General features: G+C 40.1%; 1 protein-coding gene across 1 annotated transcript in view; it reads right to left on the bottom strand.

Annotated features, from left to right (window-relative positions):
* The window catches only part of LOC139689624 (insulin-like growth factor-binding protein-related protein 1), a 46,998-nt gene extending 30,916 nt beyond the window's left edge, over positions 1 to 16,082 (bottom strand). The window contains exon 1 of the mRNA XM_071586795.1: positions 15,555 to 16,082. Coding sequence (XP_071442896.1) covers positions 15,555 to 15,845 — 291 coding nt within the window. The 5' untranslated portion in view covers positions 15,846 to 16,082. The remainder of the gene's footprint in view (positions 1 to 15,554) is intronic.
* Positions 16,083 to 20,828: the final 4,746 nt, after the last annotated feature.

Here is a 20,828-nt window from a genome sequence, read left to right as displayed (position 1 = left end):
TAAAAATGAACTGACAATTAGTTTAAGCACATTAAAGCGTGCGGGAATGAAACGCATATAATTGAAGATGAAAGACGTATACAACTCAGCCCTCGGCTCTTAGACAGGCAATAGAAGAGCTGCTACATAAATATACCTCAACAAGAATTTGGAAAAGGTCAAATCAAATTATTTGTTTACCAAATATTCCAAGAAATCAATACAAAAACCGCAATATGGCTAGCATGATACAAATTCAGTCCAAAGTGAATTCTGCATGCATAATTTAATACTTTTGACCATTCCATCTTTCGATGTAGGTACCTATTTAAAATGCTTCTGGTTGAATCTTATTAATCAGCTCTTTCCGTTTCCGCTCAGCTGATACAGTTTCCGTTCCACTTTACATGCATTCAACCTCCCTCATAAGGAATCCCTGGGCTGCTAATCCGTGCATTTAAATGATGGACGAACCGTAATTACATTAAAGGTGACTATTTCTTCATCAGAATACAATTTCATTCCCGTCGCTACTTGCCTGATTTTTTCATGTACTTGAACAATCTCTGAAAAATAAAGGAGAGACTAAAATTTTAGTTCCACCTACCCTTTCATATATTCGTCCCTCCATTGTTAGTAATGATAGTTCCCTCTGGGAACCTTGGCAAAACGCGGTATTTTTTGCTATCTTATCTTATGAGAATCTACCCACATCGTGTTCCTAATTCTGCGACCACCATAAAACTTTTAAAGCTCAATGTCGTATAAAGAAAGCCCATCCGCAAATATCCACTTGTAGGTACGAACTTATGTGAGAAGGATACTTAAATTCTGCAAAGAGTTTTTTTACTGCGTAGGAGATCGATTTCGTCCCGCGTGCCCAGAAAAGGTTGGCGACTGATTAACTAAGTCACGAGGCGAAATTGGGCTTCAATTTCAGAGTCAAAGATAATTGTATTTTAATTTTTGCACGATTCGACAGTGTCTAATTTCGATTTTGCATTGAAAACCCTAGGCTGTGATAGAAATTTGACGCAGATGCAACGAAAAGATATCGAGACATCACGATTACAATTATCGTCAACAGAGATTTTCAAGCTTCTCTTCGTGAGAACATTTACAACTTTTTTGCACTTTGTAGTGAAATTTTCCCTAATTCAACTTTTTAATATCCGGCCATTGCAGCCTAATACCTTCCGAAAGAGTCAATTACGTCTACTTGTTTAAAATGTCAATCCATCCGGGAAAAAAAGAAATGTTCTATTTGGTTGCCCTCTTTTTATTCCAACCGCTCTTTTCTCCTCTAGTAACTATCTCTTTTATCCTGCCCATAACACTTTTTTTCGTTAAATAGATTGTGCCCAGTGCCATTTGACGCTTTGAATTACGGTTTGATTTCCATGTTTCCAGTATTTCGTCGTTTGATGTTTCAGCATCATCCGGAGATGTGGAAACGAAGAAGAACCCTTTCTATTGATTCTTGTACAAGCTCCCATTCATAAAGGATCTGAATACCCAAGCGGGCGCTGCCATTCATTGTACTTATTGGAGACAACGCTCACATATATAAACACGCAGTGAGTGCGACTGTGGGCGGATGCAAGTTCCAACATCTTCCGGGTTTTCTTTGGAGTCTTTCAGTATGATAATGCATTGCGCCGGCCTGCACAAATGAAACGATTCCACTTCCGGGACCGTCGCCTACCTTCTGTAGAAAATATACGTCTTTTAGGATTGTGAGGTTTTATTCTTATCCAGGTCCGGCACATACATCAAGTGAATTAAACGGCCGCATAGGTTGGGGAAATTCATGGTCCCTTTGCATGCAGCATGCTTAGGGGTTGGATTCCGTGGGGTAGTACAGGGGTATGTAGCAACACATTTAGGGCTTATGAGTATGAATTTACCCTTTGAAATTCGTACTTCTTATCGAGTGAACTGGGATTGAAATGTAATGCGTTTCAATCCTAGTATTCATTCATAATAACAACCCGTTAAATATTTTACAGTTCACAGTTCTCCTCAGGCATAAAAACGAAATGCAGATTATAATTACAAGCTAATTGACCGTAATGTCTCTGCCTCAAAATTGGATACATTTCAAACTCCATTCAACCTCATTTGATTTTAACTAGTGACTCTATTACTATTCTTTTCTTACTTTCCATGTTCTGACCAAAATACAAGTATTAGCCCTACCATAAAATTTCAAATGTATTTTCATTCATGAATTACTCCAGTTTTAGCAGAACTGCACACTCAGTAAACATTCATTTCACCTAAATTCGTTGGGAATGGTGTATTTAGAGGATGTATTTAAAGTAAATAGAAGAGATAGGTTAAGGAATCAGTTGGTCATTAAAGACTGTGAATAGCGCTGATTATGAACTAGTGAGAAAGAGGTACGCTAAACTGAATCAGTTAAGTAAAGAGCGTGATTTGAGGACGAATATAAAATACAAATATAAGAGAAGTCAAATGTTTTGAGAGGAAAGAGTACACCGAGGACGTCGCAAAGGGATGTGATAGAAGAGACCAGGTCTTCAACTAGGGTGGGGAGCGGGAGGGGCGTGTACCACTACACGTGTATGTTTCTGGGCACTTATATTTCCCACAGGACAAACATTTGTACAGTTTATTCAGAGGGCACAATGAGGGACGACGCAAAAATTCTTCTATGACGCAAAGCCTAGTTGTGGTCCGGGACGAGACTATACATGGGTATGCGTTTCAGGGACAGTAGAATATTTATGAAACGACGCATGGTTGCGACTGAGGCAAGAGACCTCGGTATGCAGGAAGACGAGTGTATTAGGCTTTGAATTATAGGTGAACTCTACTCTCACCTATCAAACCAGCTTTCGGGTTGATTTCTGTGTTTTATTTTCTAGGCGGAAAGAATATGTACATAATTACTGTACGTTCTGCCTCTCCCTAGGAATATCGCATCTAAGAAATCACTCGCTCCCTTCCCTCTCCTCCCAGTAACTCTTCTTCAGCTCTCTCGAGGAGCGAAAGACTTGCCTAGGGGGCCATTCACCCTGACCACGGCTTGTTCGCGTTGGATGCCGACGGAATGCATTTCGCGAGGACATTTGAAGAACACATTTCGAAATTCAACGCTCAATATGCCTCCTCAGCCCTAACCCCGACGTCGATTCGAATTTTTATGTTATGCTCTCATGCAACCCCGCACGCTCTTAAAGAACAGGGGATGCAGAATTTCAAATGGTCGACTCGCTCTGTCAAGTCGTAGTACAAAGTTTCTCGGTGAGATGTTGAGTAAATTTGGCACCGCTGTTGCTATATCGAACATTTTATGTTGAGAGCCAGAATCGAATTTCGTATCGCATTCACATCGCGGTTGTGAGAACACTTAAGTTTTTACAAAATATTGATTTGTATCCCAATTACCCTTTTCATCCCTCATTGACATCGACGTAAAATCTGATTCCTTTGTTATTAATTTCAATAATATTTTATTCACTGCAGGTATGGCAATTTACAGCTTTGTTGGAATGGTATAGTAATAATAATGATTATTATTATTGGCATTCTAACGTTCAAGTCGGATTTTGCATGGACACAGACTATACAGCTGTACAACAATATATTTCTTTGACCCTCCTAGCAAAGCACAACCTGCTCAACATCAATATGCTCTGTATCTATCTTTCCTGTCTCCTCTGAATTTCTCCCACTTGTTCCTTCTCCTTCCCCACCATGCCTAGCACTTTCTCATTTGTTTTTTTTCTTTCTGCAATAGTATAATATTAAGCACAAAAAGATATTACTTAGTCACATCTACTAATATCTTTCTAATACACTGTTGGTATTGGATAGCAACTATATTGATCAATAAGAATGCATATCAGAGCAGATATTCTATGATCAAGCACAGCATTTACTTGTATTACAAAATTCAATAAGATCATTGATGAACTTCGAAATCCTTTTTGACCATTATGAATTTGAGAGAACTATGACGGTTTTCGGCATTAGTTTATTTTTCAGAAGATCTCTTGACGTATTGATGATAATATCCTCAATAAAATCTTTATTTACTCACCACCTCGTCATTTTTTTTACCAAGGGGGAATATTGGAAAAAGGATCATTGGACGACCTAAACAGAAAAACACCGCGTCACATCTGCTTAGTGGCTCGGAATAGCAATTTGATATTGCTTCAACACCGCAAGGCAAGCATCGCAGTCGCTCAGCCTCAGCACTCCAATCTCTAAAAAAGGCGGAGAAAGACATATCCGTTGATAGATCGAAATAAGTGCGCTCGATGATTATTTCTCTCGTCCATTAGTACTCGCAAAAGTCCAGATTTGCTCGCTTATGAGGGTATTGTCGGGTAGCAATTCCCACCGCTTCCTCCACACACGGGAAATCACGCTCCTATGCCGCGTTCTTCTTATCTTCCCGATACCATTTCTGTTGAAGAGCGCGTGGTGTGGATTATGGACATGACCAAGCAATGTAGATTTGACATCAGCGATAATATGCTGATAGAAGCTGAATGTGTAAACATACAGCATAGCATTCTATATCGGCCTCATATATCATGCTATGGCTGAAATATTTTTACCAACCCCTTTCTGGGTGTTAATTTACTTACACCCCTGCTCCTCCAGTTTCCACAAGAAATTTTTTGATATAAGGCAATAAAATATTTGCAAGCGAAGACATACGCCCCACCCCGAGTGAGTATCGCTCAGGTGCAGAATAGATGTGTAAGAATATGTACAGGTATAGCTTGAAATATGTAGATGACTATAAATTTGTCTTTTTAGGCTTGAGTACAAAGAAAAGGAATAATATCACATCGAGCATTCCGTCAAAATCATTGGGTTGTTTGTATTTGCTTCAGTACTGATGGCAAATCATGCGACGAAATAATAAGTATCATTGAGGGAGTCTCTTTATTATTTTTTGTCTAATTATACAGGGTGCATTCTAAAAGTAATGCAATCGAAGCACTTCGAGTAGGTGGCGGGGGACGCTAAGCGTTGCCGCGAAAACGGTCACAGTGCTCTCCTAGCTGTGGAAGCGGCAGGACATCCGTTATTGTAAACCTCTGCTCGCCCACCGTGTCACGAAAGACCAACCGAGCGCAAATTTCAAGTGAAATTTTGCAACGCATTGAAAATGAACCTGATTATTTGGACCACGTCATCACTAGTGATGAAAGTTGGGTTTTTAGTATATGACCCATAAACAAAACGCCAAAGCTCTGACCGACCAGTTCCCAAAGCTCAAAAAGGTAAGAATGAGCAAATCCAAGTGAAAACAATGCTCATTGTATTTTTCGACAGCAAAGGATTGGTTCATAAGGAGTTTGTTCCTCAAGGACAGACAGTTAACACTACCTAATACGTGGATGTCCTGGGCAGACTCCGAAAAAGGGTCATCAGGACGAGAAAAGACATCTCCCCTGCCTGGCAACTCCATCACGACAACGCGCTACGAGTCCGCGAGTTCCTGGCCAAACACCAAGTGCCAACGCTGCCCCATCCCCCCTATAATCCTGACATCGCCCCAGCAGAGTTATTTTTGTTCCCTCGGATTAAGAGAGCCCTGAAAGGATCCCGTTTCTCGTCCATAGAAGAGATCCAATCAGCCGTGATGAAGACCTTACGAGAGGTCCCCGAAGACGCCTTCCAGGGCGAGAATCGGTGATGACCGAGTTGCTGGAAAAAATGTGTAGAGGCCCAAGAATAGTATTTTGAAGAATTTTATGTGTTTGTGCAAATCTGTTCAATAAATGACTATCAAAAATTATTACCTTACTTTTGGGACGCACCCTGTAATTACATTGTGTGCGGTTTCAATGATATCCTCGGTATCAGAAAAAGGTTCAAGCGTGTCCAAATATTTGCTGTCTAAAACGCTTACAGGTACGTGTCATGAAAGATCACAAAAATGGCGTTACAAAAATAATAGGTATTCTGCGATCGGGACCCTTTGAGAATCAAAGATGTGGCTAATTATAAATATATGAAACCATTTTCAAAGGTGAGGTTTGTCCTAAGTGGTTTTAGTTGACACATTGAGATCCAGAGCCAGTAAAACACGGCAAGTTTGAGAAAGCCTAGTGACAAACTTGAAGAGATAAAGAGCTCGATTCAAGGATTTGCTTTTCTTTTACTTAGCTTAGGAATAAAACAAAACATAGAGGTAAAAACTGACAAATTGCAGCATCTACATCTACATAATAGCCCGCAAGTCGCCGCAAGGGTGTGTGACGTGGGGTGTTAGGTCACCAACCGTAAAAAAGAACAATACCACATGCAAAACAACATGGAAAATTACACCCATAGAAGCGCACACACTCATGCAAAAATCCCTTCATCCAACACTCATGCAAAAACATATACCGCAAAACAACAAAAAACTGCACCCCAGGATGCAGCACGAAAGCCATCCTACAACACGCAAGCTAGGACACAACAAGCAAGAATGTGAAACATCACTACCACATTAACATGCACCACAAAACACTCTACCCCCCGAGGAGACTGTGAAAGGCAGGGAATGCGACCCAGCGTTGCAGGTAGCAGGAATTTCCCCCCGCGTAGAGGGACAAGGGATTGAAAGGGAGACTTAAAAATAGATGAACAGGACACTAATGAGCATCTGCATACATTTCACAGACATTACCCTTACAAGCTTTTATTTTTATGATGGTGCATTCATGTACCCGCCACATGTCCCGGTTGTTTGCAGTGCACTATGTAAATGTAAACAAGGGCTAATTAATAAGCCGTAGCATACTTCTTTGACACTAGCTACTTTATATCGTCCTACATTCCTTACCACTTTTTGTTCTCATATCGTGTCACTTCATCGTAAATGGAATATCGCGTGGTACGATACACGTGCGTCGCCTAGTGTGATCACTCATGCGATATTTGCGATTCGATATCGCATGACCATCTCGCATCGTGCTCGATACACATCTCAATAGTGCACAATCCCGTACACAACCCCATTCCTCCACCATCAGGCGGCAACCTTTTGACTCTCCGAAGCCGCGCAACGCGATCGCATCGACTGGAGCTTGAAAGAGAGACTTTCCTCTTCCTTCTCCCGTCAATTCAAGCTCCCTTCAGTCGCCATGAAAAACGAAGTTGGCGGCGTCCTAAAAAAGAGCGTTGCATTTTATCTTCCATTAAAAATCTCACTCCTTCGGTCACTTCACTGGAGCGTTTAGGTCGATTCTAAGAGTCACGGCCCGCTTTCCTTATCCCCGACTCTCCCTCTCTCAGTTGGTGCAAGCAAGGTTATGCTTCTCGTCTTTGTTGATGTTTCTCGTCTTCTTACTCGTAGTAATCTGTTCATTGCTACCCTATTGCCTGGTACATCCTCAATGCAATGAAATTACCACTCCACAGCCATCGTCATTTTATCATGATGTGGCTACTAATCCGCATAAATTATTTAAAATTTTGATTTTTTTATCAAAAATCTATCGATCATTGGCAGATTTTTGATGAGCTCCGACAAAACATTGCACGACACCGTGATTCTGTGATATTTTAGTAAGTAATGTGAACAATGTTAATAGCACTTGCATTACACTATATCATTGTTTAGCCGGGCAACAATGGTAATTCAATCACAATAAGATTTGTTTGATGAACCGATGTGCGAAAAATTTTCATATCAACAAAACTTCCAGTTGCATATTACGATTACTAGCAAAGAAAACTGTAGTAATAAACACGAAGGTTGGTTTGATGAATGAGGATAGAACTCACCATGAATCTATCGTGAAATGTGGAATTTGCACATGAGAGCCAGTTCCGTCCCTTGTGCCGCCTTAGGACCTCTCGGGAAGATGTGTTGCCAAAACATTACATGAATAATTAAGAATATTGCCCGAAAAAATAGATTTAAGCATTCTTTAATCCGTGGAAAAAGAACAAGTATTAGGTAGTAATACACGCTAGAGCCAAAGAGTTTTTGCACTCCCGCGGGCATCAATTGGTGGAAGCCTTCTATAGTTAAATAAACACAAAACTTGTCTAATCCAATAAAGTTGTCTCTAGGGTAACTTTGTGGGACATTATCATTATGTGATCGCATAGTAACAAATTGTTTTGATGCATATATTCATTGCTTTACAGTATTTGATGATGATACTGCAAAGCAACGTAGCCTGGGTCGTGTGAAATGAGATTGTGTTGATACCATATTCTACACTAAATTATACTCTTAATAAGTGGCTCCACATTTTGGCGGCATTTTTAAGGGCAAAATATCGTGCGTGTATGTATGTGTATATATATTTAGTTATGCATTTATTTATTCATTGCAAATATATGTAAATTAGTATTGTAAACGAAGGAAATCCGCTGCGCCTGGAGCTCCCCTGCAACTACGACAGGAGCAATACAAATCATTATGAAAGTGACTTTCGCATTTATTGCAAAGATTTTTTGCAAATATTTCGCAAATATTTAATTCGATGGTCAAAAATATACTTAAATATATATATATATATATATATATATATATATATATATATATATATATAATATATATGAAATCATTTCCTCAGTGATAACTATTTCTGCGCTGTCGCGTGAGTTAGAATTTAATAAATGAAGTAGTATTGATGAAATGACTGGAAGCTACAGGGGCATATTCATTAGTGCACTTTGCAGCGTGCTTAAAAACTGCGAAAAAGTTAGATAGCTTTTACTTACATTAAATGGTAAATGATGTATAACTTCCAGTTTTTTTATTTTCGATTTAGTAAATTTTCCCCGAGGTCAACCCTCAATTAGTTCAACCCACCTCCTCTCTCATCGCCCGTGTCGTGTGGGGTCTCGTATTGGAGTTGAGAACCACTTCTCTGGGCCTTGACCCTTATACAATGGTCTCAATACAAAAAATGAAGAATTCCGAATGAAATGTTCCATCAACGGGAAACATTATTGTGGAGCGTGGTGAAGGGGATGTGAAAAGGAATCTCACGGTCAGCTTGATGAACCAAACGACGCCGGCGAGGCTCTTAAAGTAGGCATTGCCGAAAAACTGTCTCAATAGGCTATGAGGTACTGTCCACTACCAAGGTAGTGAGGACATAATTGAATTAATCGTTCTTTCTTTACGGATGCAGTTGTCATCGCTTTGCTTATGCCGTTAAGTGATTGGAAATTTGAGTAACTTTTTTCCATGATGAATCGAGTGTGAAACTTAAAAGACACCCTTTTAGTAGTTCTTTCATGTGACAGTCATTATGACGTCATTTATTCGCTGCGTGAATCTATTTAGGAGTGAGATTTATCAGCCCCCAAAGATGCAGGGGGTTCAGCTCATCATGCTTCCTTTTTGGGGAATATTATATCAGCAGTACAGCAAACTTGTCAGCCTATTGAGTCCAGTATACGTATTTTCATTCTAAAACTCGTGAAATGTTATTTTTGTTCTCGCACCTCCTATATATTTTAAGAACAAGAAAAATCAGAATGACGCGGCCAAGTTTTTAAGTTCAAATTGAAGAAAATTTGCTGAAATTTCCTATACATTAGTGATTTTATTTAATAGAAACGAGTTCTGAGTCATAACGAGGTTCAAACATATTATATTTGCGCGGGCATTGTCTTGTCGTTGCCAATTCAACAAATGATTTAGCCTCTTCTTAATCTAGGCATGTTGTGACACACAATTGAAAATAATAATATATACTCGTAATTTCATCTACCTTATGCTTTATTTTATCATTCAAGTTTATATCTTTTTACCTGTCACCTTGCGTTTGTAACTATATATGTAAGTAGCCCCCGGGGCTAATGATAATGATTATGTGAAAATACTTGTAGAACTAATTCCTTGGTTAGCTAACGAAAAGTTAATAAATGTTTATCATTTCAAAATCAAGATTAAAATTATTTCCCAACTTCGAAGCCACATAAATCAACTAGAAGCTTGGTTTTATAGGTGAAAGTAGAAGTCACGGAACACTAGAAACGCCCTGTACGGCGTGTGGGATGCACGCATCAGGGCAGGGTGGGCCGTTCATATCCTTGTGCAGCCTTCGGTTCCCCAGGATGGTTTAACACCCGAAAAAAATCACTCAGCTGCGATGAAGTTGAAGGTGCCCAGAGGCGCCATCCGGAATCGAACCCGGGCCATCTGATCAGCAGTCTAACGATCTCTTCTCTGAACTAAATATGGGTGAGAATGTCCCGAACCTTTGAGATGAATGGTCCTTCGTTGGCCTGCCAGCCCTCAAGGTATTCGCCGGATCGCCTCTAACTGAGGTCTACATCATTTGCGTCAACGCGTGAGCGATATAAAAGACAGTGGAGTAACTGAGGAGGAAGAGTTGAGAGAAGCAAGATATCCGCAATTAGCCAGCTCGCAAATAGTCTCCGCAGTTAACCTGGCACACGATAGACTTTTTTTGTGCAGTACCCAAGAAAGGACCAATAACCTCATTCCAACGCCAACGTCGAGAATCCAAATTGGTCCTCCGTGTTGAAGGACACCTCACTCAAGACAGCAATAGTTGGAAAGTCGCTCATTTAGGCTTCCTTGCTTTAATATAGACTTTATCCGAATCCAAGAATTTCTCAACAGCGGAGAGTATATTAAGTGTCTACAAGCTCCTAATGCTTTTTTCCTATCGCACTATTACACGAGTATATTTACATATTTTTTTGCAAGTTCCTCCCACCTTTCTCCATCCATTTGAAAAACCCTAACCCCCTAATCCCTTACCCTTTCCTCCTGGTTCTGCACCCCCTGTCAAACACCTTTTTGAGGCTCGCAAGGGTATTGATGTAGAAGTAGATTATTCATTAGGAGAATTTTCAATCACGAGAGTAAAAATTCATCTCAGCCAGGAGATCTTTGATTTTACCTAAATAATAGGACTCCAACTGTCCAGCCTTAGTCCCATGGTCATGGTCCAGGTCCTCATTCCGGTCCGCAAAAAGCTGACAAAAATACGTGTAGGTAGGATATTATTGCTAGGAACACGTTAGAAATTTGAATCTATGCAGCTGAAATTCACGACTTCACAGAAAACGATCAGTGTAAAAATTAGATAAATATTATATTTTTAGTAGATTATTGTCATTTTAGCCTATTTCATATATCATATGATGTCCTGCACCTTGGTCATACTTGGGTTATGTACGTCGTGGAAAGAATTGAAATGTAATAAATAATTAGGGTTACCTATTTTAAAAACTGATAGCACTGAACTATATCATGATTTACGCTACACTACGTTTGCCGAAAACGTCCGCACATTCCAACATAACCTACAAGCAGTAATTTTATTTCTCTTGGAGTCATTGTTAAAAATATTATTTTATCTACAATTCGCTCTGCATATCTTAGTCATGTTTAGTCGAAAAGTACCCACATAAAAAGCGCAACATGAATTTTTTTCAATATTAAAAAACGGAAGTAGTACAAAAAGGTTACATATTGTTTGTCACCTATTTGTTTCTTTGCAATGGAAGAGAAAGTCTAGCCGTATCCGAATAAGGGAAGACAACGGAAATAATTACAACTTCTTCATGATAAAAAAATACTACCTTGATCAAAAATTTCCCGGAATTTATTCAGAAAATTAAAAATACAAGTTTATTCATCTAAATCTATATTGTCCCCTTCAAAGTAATCCCCATCGACTGCAACACACTTATGCCAGCGCTTGATCCAATCCTCGAAACATTTTTTATATTCGGTTTTCGGTATGTCCATCAGTGCTTCCTGCGATTTTTCCATTACTTCCTCTCGGCTGCTAAAACGCGTTCCCCGTAATGGTTTTTTAACTCGATTGAACAGAAAGAAGTCACAGGGAGCCAAATCAGGTGAATTCGGTGGCTGTTGGATGATATTTGTTGCATTTTTCGTCAAAAAATTACGAATAATGATAGCACTGTGCGACGGTGCGTTATCATGGTGCAAAATCCACGAGTTTTCTGCCCACATTTCTGGTCTCTTTCGGCGAATTGCTTCACGCAAACGTCTCATAACGCCCAAATAATACTCTTTGTTTACTGTCTGGCCTTCTGGCAAAAATTCATGATGCACTACACCGTTGTAATCCATGAAAACCGTCAGCATTGCCTTCTTTTTTGACTGAAAACGACGTGGTTTTTTTGGTCTCGGCTCATTTGGTGAACGCCATTCACTTGCCTGATGTCTGGATTGCGTGTCGTACTCATAAACCCACGTCTCGTCTCCAGTAATGATCCTTTTGATGAATGTGGGATCGGATTCAGCCTCGCAAATCATGTCTTTTGCGACGTCAACACGGTCTCTTTTTTGCATGAAATTGAGGTCTTTCGGCACCAACTTTGCTGCTACACGACGGAAACCCAAATCATTAACCACAATGTCTTGGGCGGATCCATAGGCAATGTTCAAGTCCTCCGCTATTTCTCTGATGGTTAATTTGCGGTTATTGACCAACATTTCTTTTACTTTATCAATTTTTTCACCGACTTTCGATGTCGATGGTCTGCCACTGCGTTCATCATCTTCGATTGACTCACGACCACTTCTGAACCGCTCGTGCCACTGGTAAACGACCGTTTTTTTTAGAGAATCGTTGCCGAAACACTTTTCCAACATTTCCAACGTCCGTGCGCCACTAAATCCGTTTTTTACGCAAAATTTAATACAAGTTCGTTGTTGCAAATTTAAATCCATTTCTGCAATTGTAAAAAATCGCCAACACACAGAGATAGATGTACTCTTGGCTACGTAACTTTTGCAAATGTCAAGTTATGACACTAAGATTTAAAGGGAATATCAACAACAGATGTACCAATTTAACAAAAAAAAACAGAACTCAAATCGGAACGATGGGAGCAACACACGGTGGTTATTCCGGGAACTTTTTGATCAAGGTAGTACTCAGTTTTTTCCCTCTATAAAGTAATTTCTTATTGAGGGCGAGCACTTTGCAATGAAGTCCAAAATTAAGTAGATAGGGAAAAAATAATTTTTTTTCTCAATAGAAATTTCATTAATTAATATCAAAAATAAAACTGCGCCATTTGTGCATCGAGCGAGAGTTAATACATTAGCATGAGAAAAGCAATTGAATTACCTAATATTTATGGAAATGCTGGCTGATTTAATTTTCCTTGATTGAGAAGTACGAGGGTAGGTCAATATATAAGTCGCAAGCATCTCTTACAAACTGCTATAAGCTGTCACAAACATTTCATTCGGAACACTTGAAATATCCACAGTTAGGTTCCGAATTAGCCACCAGTGATTTTCAACCGTCCGGGCCCCAAAAGAATCACTTGAGTGGCCGACGTTTTGAAAATGATCGTGCAGAAGTCCGAGAGGTTACTCGTAGCTGCGACAGTCGAACAAATTAATCCTTTGCTGCCGTCCATTAAGGACTTGTAAAGGGATAAGTGCTTGAATGTAGAGGGTCAATATACATTAAATTTAAATATTTCAGGAAGTTACTATGATATTTATCGCCTCTATCCAGTTTTGCGAGTTATTTATTGACTTACCCTCGTATCATATATGCAAATAATTATTTCATTAATTAGTCAATTACCGTTCGTCGTCTCATGTTTTGAAAAATTAATTAAAAATGAAAGCGATCTGATTTTATAAACTTAGTAATCATGCAACAAATATCTCTCTGAGAATTGAGGAAAAAGATGAAAATCAATTGGTAGGTACCATGAATTACCTAATTTGTATAAAAATATCCTGTGATCAAAATCAGCTGGACTTAATTTTCGCACTACCATTTCCAAAATTAAAATTATTATTACCAGATTACTGGAATGTGTCTGTGTGTGTGTGTGAACACACACGCTCCACATTGCACCCAACAAAAGATCACTGCGGAGTATGGCAAGAGGGGATGGGGCTCTATCCTTCAGCATGTTAATTCAGGTAAACATGGTAGCAGGGCACTCGTATTAATACTCAATGGACACCACATTAGCAAGTAGTCCATAGTTGTTTTTCAACATCACATTGTAAATATTCAAGCGCGCTTTGGTAAGCCAATATACTAATTTGTGGATTCTCTCCATGAAAATAATATTATATGTAAATAATTCTTAAGAACTGACCTCCCGTTTTCTCCTCGGTCGTGATCACACATCTGACTTCCAAATGAGATCCTATATCGTGCGTACTGTTTTTGGTCAGAACGAATGAATTCGTATTTAATTCGTGAATCTCTGAACTTGCTTTAAATTCTACATATTAACCGAGACTCCGTGATCGAAATTGTCAATTTTTTCTGGAAGATCTCATAACGGCACAGCAGAAGTAGCAGCGTCCCCCTCTCCATTCCCAAACCGCAGTTCCAACACGCCGCAGGGTACGAAATGAAATATAATATATGAACTGGTAGCAATTGCTTATTTTTAAATTAAAACTTACAGAATCATATAGGTGAATATTAAATTTAAAAATTAAATATTATTTAAGTTTTACCTTTCCCATTCATGGCCATAATGGAGATAACTGACCTGTACTTCAGATAGTCCGGCAGATAGATATTTGAATTACCGAGCAAAACAAACTAGGTTCACATCCAAGAAATGGTTCAAGAAGTTTCAAGTGTATCGTCATCAGGGATCGAACACGGGTCATCCATTCCGTTGACCCATTCCTTTTGATTTCATTCCATGAGCCGGATAGCTCATTCCTTTTGGAAGGAAGTCAAACCCAAGCTGAGGTGATTTTCTGCGCCCCTGCGCCGATTGAGGATAACTGCGGAATTTACAGGGAAACGCGCTGATCCTCCCATCCTGAATGTTTTGAATTTTACAGGTCTTCGGAGTTTGGCACAAGCTGTGATAAGCAATATTTATTTTGACAACTGTGATCAATACGAGCTTCAAAATGGACTACAAAAATGAACCCAAAGTTCATTAAATAAATAAGGGTGTAGCCCACGTAATAAGTCCCAAGGTAGGCAAAATTCACACGTGAGGATAGGGGGCAGTTCTTTTCCACATTCGGCCAGTCATTTCCCACGAATATCTGATGATCAGAAAATGAGGTCGCTTGGTGATAGGTAGAATTACACAATATATCTATCCATCAGGGTTTGAACACGGAATCCTACGATCAGTTTGGATTTTATATGGGATTGCTCAACGTAGTAGTGGATCGATAAAACTTATAAGATACAGGGAATCATCAATTATGTACAAAAATGCTTCTATGATCTCTCTCCCTCATACAGAAATGTGAAAATTATTCTCAATTTGAAAGAAACCGCACAGTTAGAGACCGTATTCCATCCCGTAGGTGATAATTTTATACCCACGGTACAGTAGGTATTCAAAATGAATTTCGGACGTATTAGTAATATTTATTTTTAATTGTATTGATGCCAACAAATTTTAACAAGGTGAGGGTTAATCCCTCCCCCCCACCTTGGATCCGCCCCTGGTTCAATGGCATCTCCTGGGATTCGAACTAAGTTACCTTCGGTCAGTAGCCGAATGCTCTACTCACTCCATGCATCATATGACTATTTGATGGTTCGCATAATATTTTCTCAAAATCATCTCCAGAAGATAAAGGAAGACTTCCTTACCATCCTCTCCAAGTCCGACCTCACGAGGCAATCCAGGTTCTCCCCGCAGTAGCCGTACTTCCTCGATGACTTGGGCAGCGAGGCAGTATAGCACTTCTCCCCGACGGTCCTGGCGCACACCTGGCAGCAGGCGCACGTGTCGGTGACCAACCCAGCCGGGCACTCCTTCTGCGGATTCTCAATCTTCGTGCACGACTCCGGGTCGCAAACCCCGCACGCGAAGGGTTCTTCAGCAGCGGTAGCGCCGAGGATCAGCAGCGACCCCGCCAGAAGCAGCGCGTAAACCTTCATTTTAACCCGAGGGGTTGACGCCACAGGTGTGGACGGAGCCGGTGGTCCAGGAAACGCGCAACCTCTCAAACGGAGACTTTCTCTTTATCCCCTCGGGGAAAGGATGCGCCGAACCCTCTTCGACAGCAAGGGGAAGTCCAAGCAGTTAACCCTATCGGCAGTCGAGTTCACCTCAAGACGTGACCAGAGGAAGACTCGACAGATGTATCCCGCCTGCGAGCTAGCTTGTATTTATAATGACGTCGTCCGGCAGAGCTGCAGCGGCGCACTCTTGCGTTCCGTCACGAAAAAAAATCCCTCCCGACCCCACCCCTTTCCCTCCCTCCCACATTCTACCCCTCCCACATCTCCCTTTCTGTGTTTCTCTCGGTAACTCCCAGGCCGGGGTCGTGGGGCGGCGCTAGCGTCGAGGGGGCAGGGCACCCGGGGTGGTGGGTGGATGTGGTGATGCGTGTGTGGAGCTCGTGTGGGGGCGTGTGAGCGAACGAGAGCTCCGGCGGCCGGCGTGGGACGGCGGCGGCTGGAGGCGGAAGGAGGGGGACGAGGAGGGGACGCCGGCCGGCCTCCGAAAAGGCAGAAGAACCCCTGGGAAGGAGAGGGAGGGACGAAGCGAAGAAGTGGTGAGAGAGGAGAGCAAGCCACCCCCCTCCGTTCCCTAGCAACGGAGAGGGAGGTTACTCACGGGATGAAATGTTTTCCAAGCATTTATTGGGACGCCATGCGCGATTCAGTCCTGTGCGTTAAATTGGGAACTTCCAATTTCCCGTGAAGTTCTTCATCTCACTCAACAAGTATGGCAGCCTCCCAACTGAAAATATATATACGCGTAAATATGGGATGGGCTAAATTCGTAGATCACTAGAGTAATTACAGTTCTAGTGATTATTCCGTCGTCGCTGTCGTAGATTATAGAGGTGATTGAAATCTGAAACTTAGGGTCAGATCGCTAACTCGGAAAATACGTATTGCTTTTAGAGAGCGGAGGAAGGATGGAGAGAAGTTTTCATCGGAATTGACCCACTAATAAAGAACAAATCCAAGGATCAACAGTTTCTCCTACCCTACCGACGAGGTACTGCTACATTTCACCCAGTACGTTATTCCCATTTGTAAATCATCGAGAAATCGGTCTCCACAAACAAAAATCCGCGTTTACCTGGATTAGAACCTATATTATCGTATTAGGAGCAGTATAGCAATCACTATGCCATTCCTAAACCCAGCTATCTTTCCTTGCTCTTAGTTCCTAGTTGTCTGGAATGATCGCTTCCCTCTATCGTTTAAGATATTGAGAAAATGCAAATTAATTCATTCCTTCATATCAATTGTGTATCTTCGAAAATCTGCATCCTGTGAGGTCTATCAATGGTTTGTTTATCCCTTTACAAGTTTAATATCGTTATACGTATTTACCAAAATCAAAGCAATGCTACATATTAGCGTATTAGCATGTATTCCTTACATTAATTTGATACTATTCTTTAGCCCATTTATTTTATAATATTTATATACTGTCTCTTTCATTAGCAAATATCTAGCCTTTAATTTCCTCCCGTATGCTGTACTGCCCTCAAGTCAGGCGAAAGAGTTACCTACTTAACTTATTTTCCCGTTCTTCCGTCAGCTCACCCTCACACAACATTTTCAAAAGGGAGCTTTGCTGCCGATGTTTCATATTCTGATTATTTCGCATGGCTTTTCACTTAATCTAATACACACTCGCCTCCTCCTGATCCCTATGCATTATATAAACGTCGTATATGGCAGAGCTTAAAGCTACTGAATAGTAGCACATCCAGCTGATGTTTCTAAACACCCCTGACAAGTAATCCAAGCTATGTTGCTTTTCTGCATACCGACCAGTAGAGAACTACATATATAAAGTATCTTAGATTCCGGCAGTTGGTCCATTTCACCTTATTCATTCTTCTCAAGGATCGCTCACTTCTTTAATACTCAAATACATTGCCCGGATGCCACCAAACTGTCGTTGTTGCCAGTCGTTGTATTTCCAATCTTCCCTCATCACTAAATGCGAGAATTTCACAGTGTATAAATTATTCCCCTCTGCCGGGATTCTAACCCGGTTTGCCTGATATCCGCCCGAATGCTTCAGCCTGTTAAGCTACGGAGACCTAAGGGTGGTTCGTTAAAGTAAGTGTTGTGGAATTTTCCGCAGTTCTTTGAATCCCTTATCTCTAAGTAACTATTACACTGATTTAATTTTAAGTGCATTGGCGCTGAGGTAAGTTTCATTTTATGATTTACTATAAGGTATCATTATCATCCATTTTCATTAATTCTTCATTTGCTGGACATTTCATTCACCATCTTCGAAAGTTGAGCATGGATAAGGTAATGTGCATTTTTCTTGGTTGGTAGACCAAAAAAAATTGCTTACCGGGCTGTCAGGAATTGATTTTTGTTATTGGATTGTCCTGACAAGTTTGTTTTCTCCTTATGTTCGCAATTCACAGTTCTCCACCGGGTGTCAAGTTGGTTTAAATGAACTTAGATGCACCAATAAATTTGCTCCATACTTGGAGTAAATGAAAGTTGTAAAGAAGAAAAAAATAAAAGTAGCGTTGTAAAGAAGTAAAAAATAGGGATTAGTGTGATAGAAAATAATATAAATTTCGCGTAAAATTACGTAAAGTTTAAGCATGGGTTAAACTTACTATATTTTAATAAATGAATCAAAATTGTCAGAATAAGAGAACCATCCCCTTAGGGGTTGAAATAAATAACCTCTCTTTAGAGCTTTACATGGAAAAAAATCAATTCGATGGAGGTATCTATGAAAAAGCCGCCCTGTTTGTAGTTAAATGAAAGATCCTTTACCTACTCCTTTTTTTAACAGGAATGGCAGAGTGGGGTGGGAAATGGAGTGGGATAGGAAATGGCAATATTAGGATTTTCAGGTGAAAAATGGACTTTTTAAAATTAACTAATAGACGCACCACGTCCTTATCATGCTTAACGAACAGTTTTCTCCTTATATGCGTTGAAAAGCATGGTCAGTAACGTTCCTGTTCTCACCCGTGTCTATCAGCACCCATCGTCATTCTCTATCCGATACCCCTAACTTATGTAGCATGAAGCATGCACACGTTTCACGAAATCGCCCTTTCCTCTAGTCGACTCTTATCTTCTGCAAACCTTTCATAAATTTCACCCAATTTTCTCTGTCTGGCACTTCTTCAAATACACCAGATCAACATATACATCCTGGTCATATTCTATGCTCCTGTCTGTCGTTGATCTCATTGCTTCCATGGCATTACGTGAATCCTTCCCTTGATAATAGGGTCCCTTATCTTCCGTCAAGAAAATGTTTTTTTCGACCTGCCTTTCCTGCGATTTATTCCATTAATCGTATATTTATCTTTTCTATGCAGCAAAATGGAATTATGACACATTTGAAGTATACAAGATCTCAAGGGCCTGCTTCTACTTTTGTACCTTAAAGCTATAGTCTGCAATTGAATCTTCCGTCTGTAATTCCCTACCTAGTTCTTCCAACAATCAGACAGACTAATAAGATAATCATAGCTTCGTTTTATAAATATAACGACTCTTCGCCAAATGTTATTTATTCTGCAGTTTTTTCAGTCGATGCAAGGAGATATCACCAATGTTGCTTTTCATTTTAGTTTATTAAAAGTGAAATTCAACGGTATTTTCAACTTATAGTTAAATTTTCCTTAAAAATGAGTATTTTTGTGCAAAACCTGTCTTCCCTTTTTTCACTTTAATTTGACGTAAGTAATGAATGCCTAATTACCATATCATTTTAGTGATATCGCTCTAAAATCTTCCATAGCATTGAAATTCATAATATTTTCTAAAACGGTCCCTTTAGTTTTATTGTGTTGTAATCATCATGGATATCATCCGCAGTTGTCTAAAATAATTGCAGTTTCATGAAATGGATCAGACACTTTTTGTCCGCGAAAACAAATGTTTTGGTTTCATTCTAGAAATACCTGCAGGGTCATTGTGAGTATAAACCACGCGGCACATAGATCTCTATATATTACGCGTAAATCCCACGGTAAATAACGATACTTATTTCCACATTGCGTTGACATGATAAGATTTATTGTATTAAAGAATCGGGTAAAATATGGACACTAAAGAGACAAGGGTTTCCAGGCTTAGTTCGTGAAATAGTTCACTGTCACATCAGCCTTTTACGACGATCCTTGTGAGATAACATTGGCTTAGTCAGTGTTTGAAAAAGACTTCAGTTTTTTTAAAGTAAAGAATTCAACTATAGATGCTCATATTTTTATTTCGATCAGCAACGGCGCCTCCAGATTGCTATATCTATCGAAATATATGTTATTTCCATTTTCAAGCTCCTTTTTATGGCTCCGGAAGATCTCCATGCTCCAAAAACTCTCCCAATTAACCCACTTTGGCAGTGAATAATTGTGCATTCGTCCATTTAACATAATAAGCTATATTTCCCCCTAATTCTTTATTGATACGTTTGATTTCACCTTAATGAGACATCTTATGGCAAATTTTAAGGTCAATTTTCATTTATTGTTTACTTTCCAAGCCAACCCCGTTGATTCCCGTGTCATACCCGGGCGTAACCACGTATTCCAAGGAATTTCATAAGCCATAACATTAGTCAATATGAGTCAAACAGGGCACAGGGGTACTAGGGATGCAAGAAAAGGATAGGTGGCCGCGAGGGCAAGCAAGAAAGAGAAGGATAGGGGGTATGAAGAATGGTGGCAGATACGGGAGTACGTAGGGTTTAGCGACAGTGGGAGGGAGCAAATATTGGAAAATCCGTCCAGGCAGTGATGGGCTTGACTTAAGGAGGGGTTAGAGGGCTAAGGAGGAACAATGTGATGGTACGAAGGGCTTAGGGAAGAGAGGCTGGGTGGATTAGAAAGACATAATAGCCCCTGTGACAAAAGAGGTAGGAGAAAGGAGGAGGGATTTTGAGGGATCCTCAGGCATAAA

The sequence above is a fragment of the Hetaerina americana genome, unplaced genomic scaffold, assembly GCF_022747635.1.
Source record: "Hetaerina americana unplaced genomic scaffold, ioHetAmer1.1.p SCAF_26, whole genome shotgun sequence".
Classification (NCBI taxonomy): domain Eukaryota; kingdom Metazoa; phylum Arthropoda; class Insecta; order Odonata; family Calopterygidae; genus Hetaerina; species Hetaerina americana.
The sequence above is the reverse complement of the archived record's forward strand: the minus strand, read 5'-3'. Positions and strand labels throughout refer to the sequence as shown.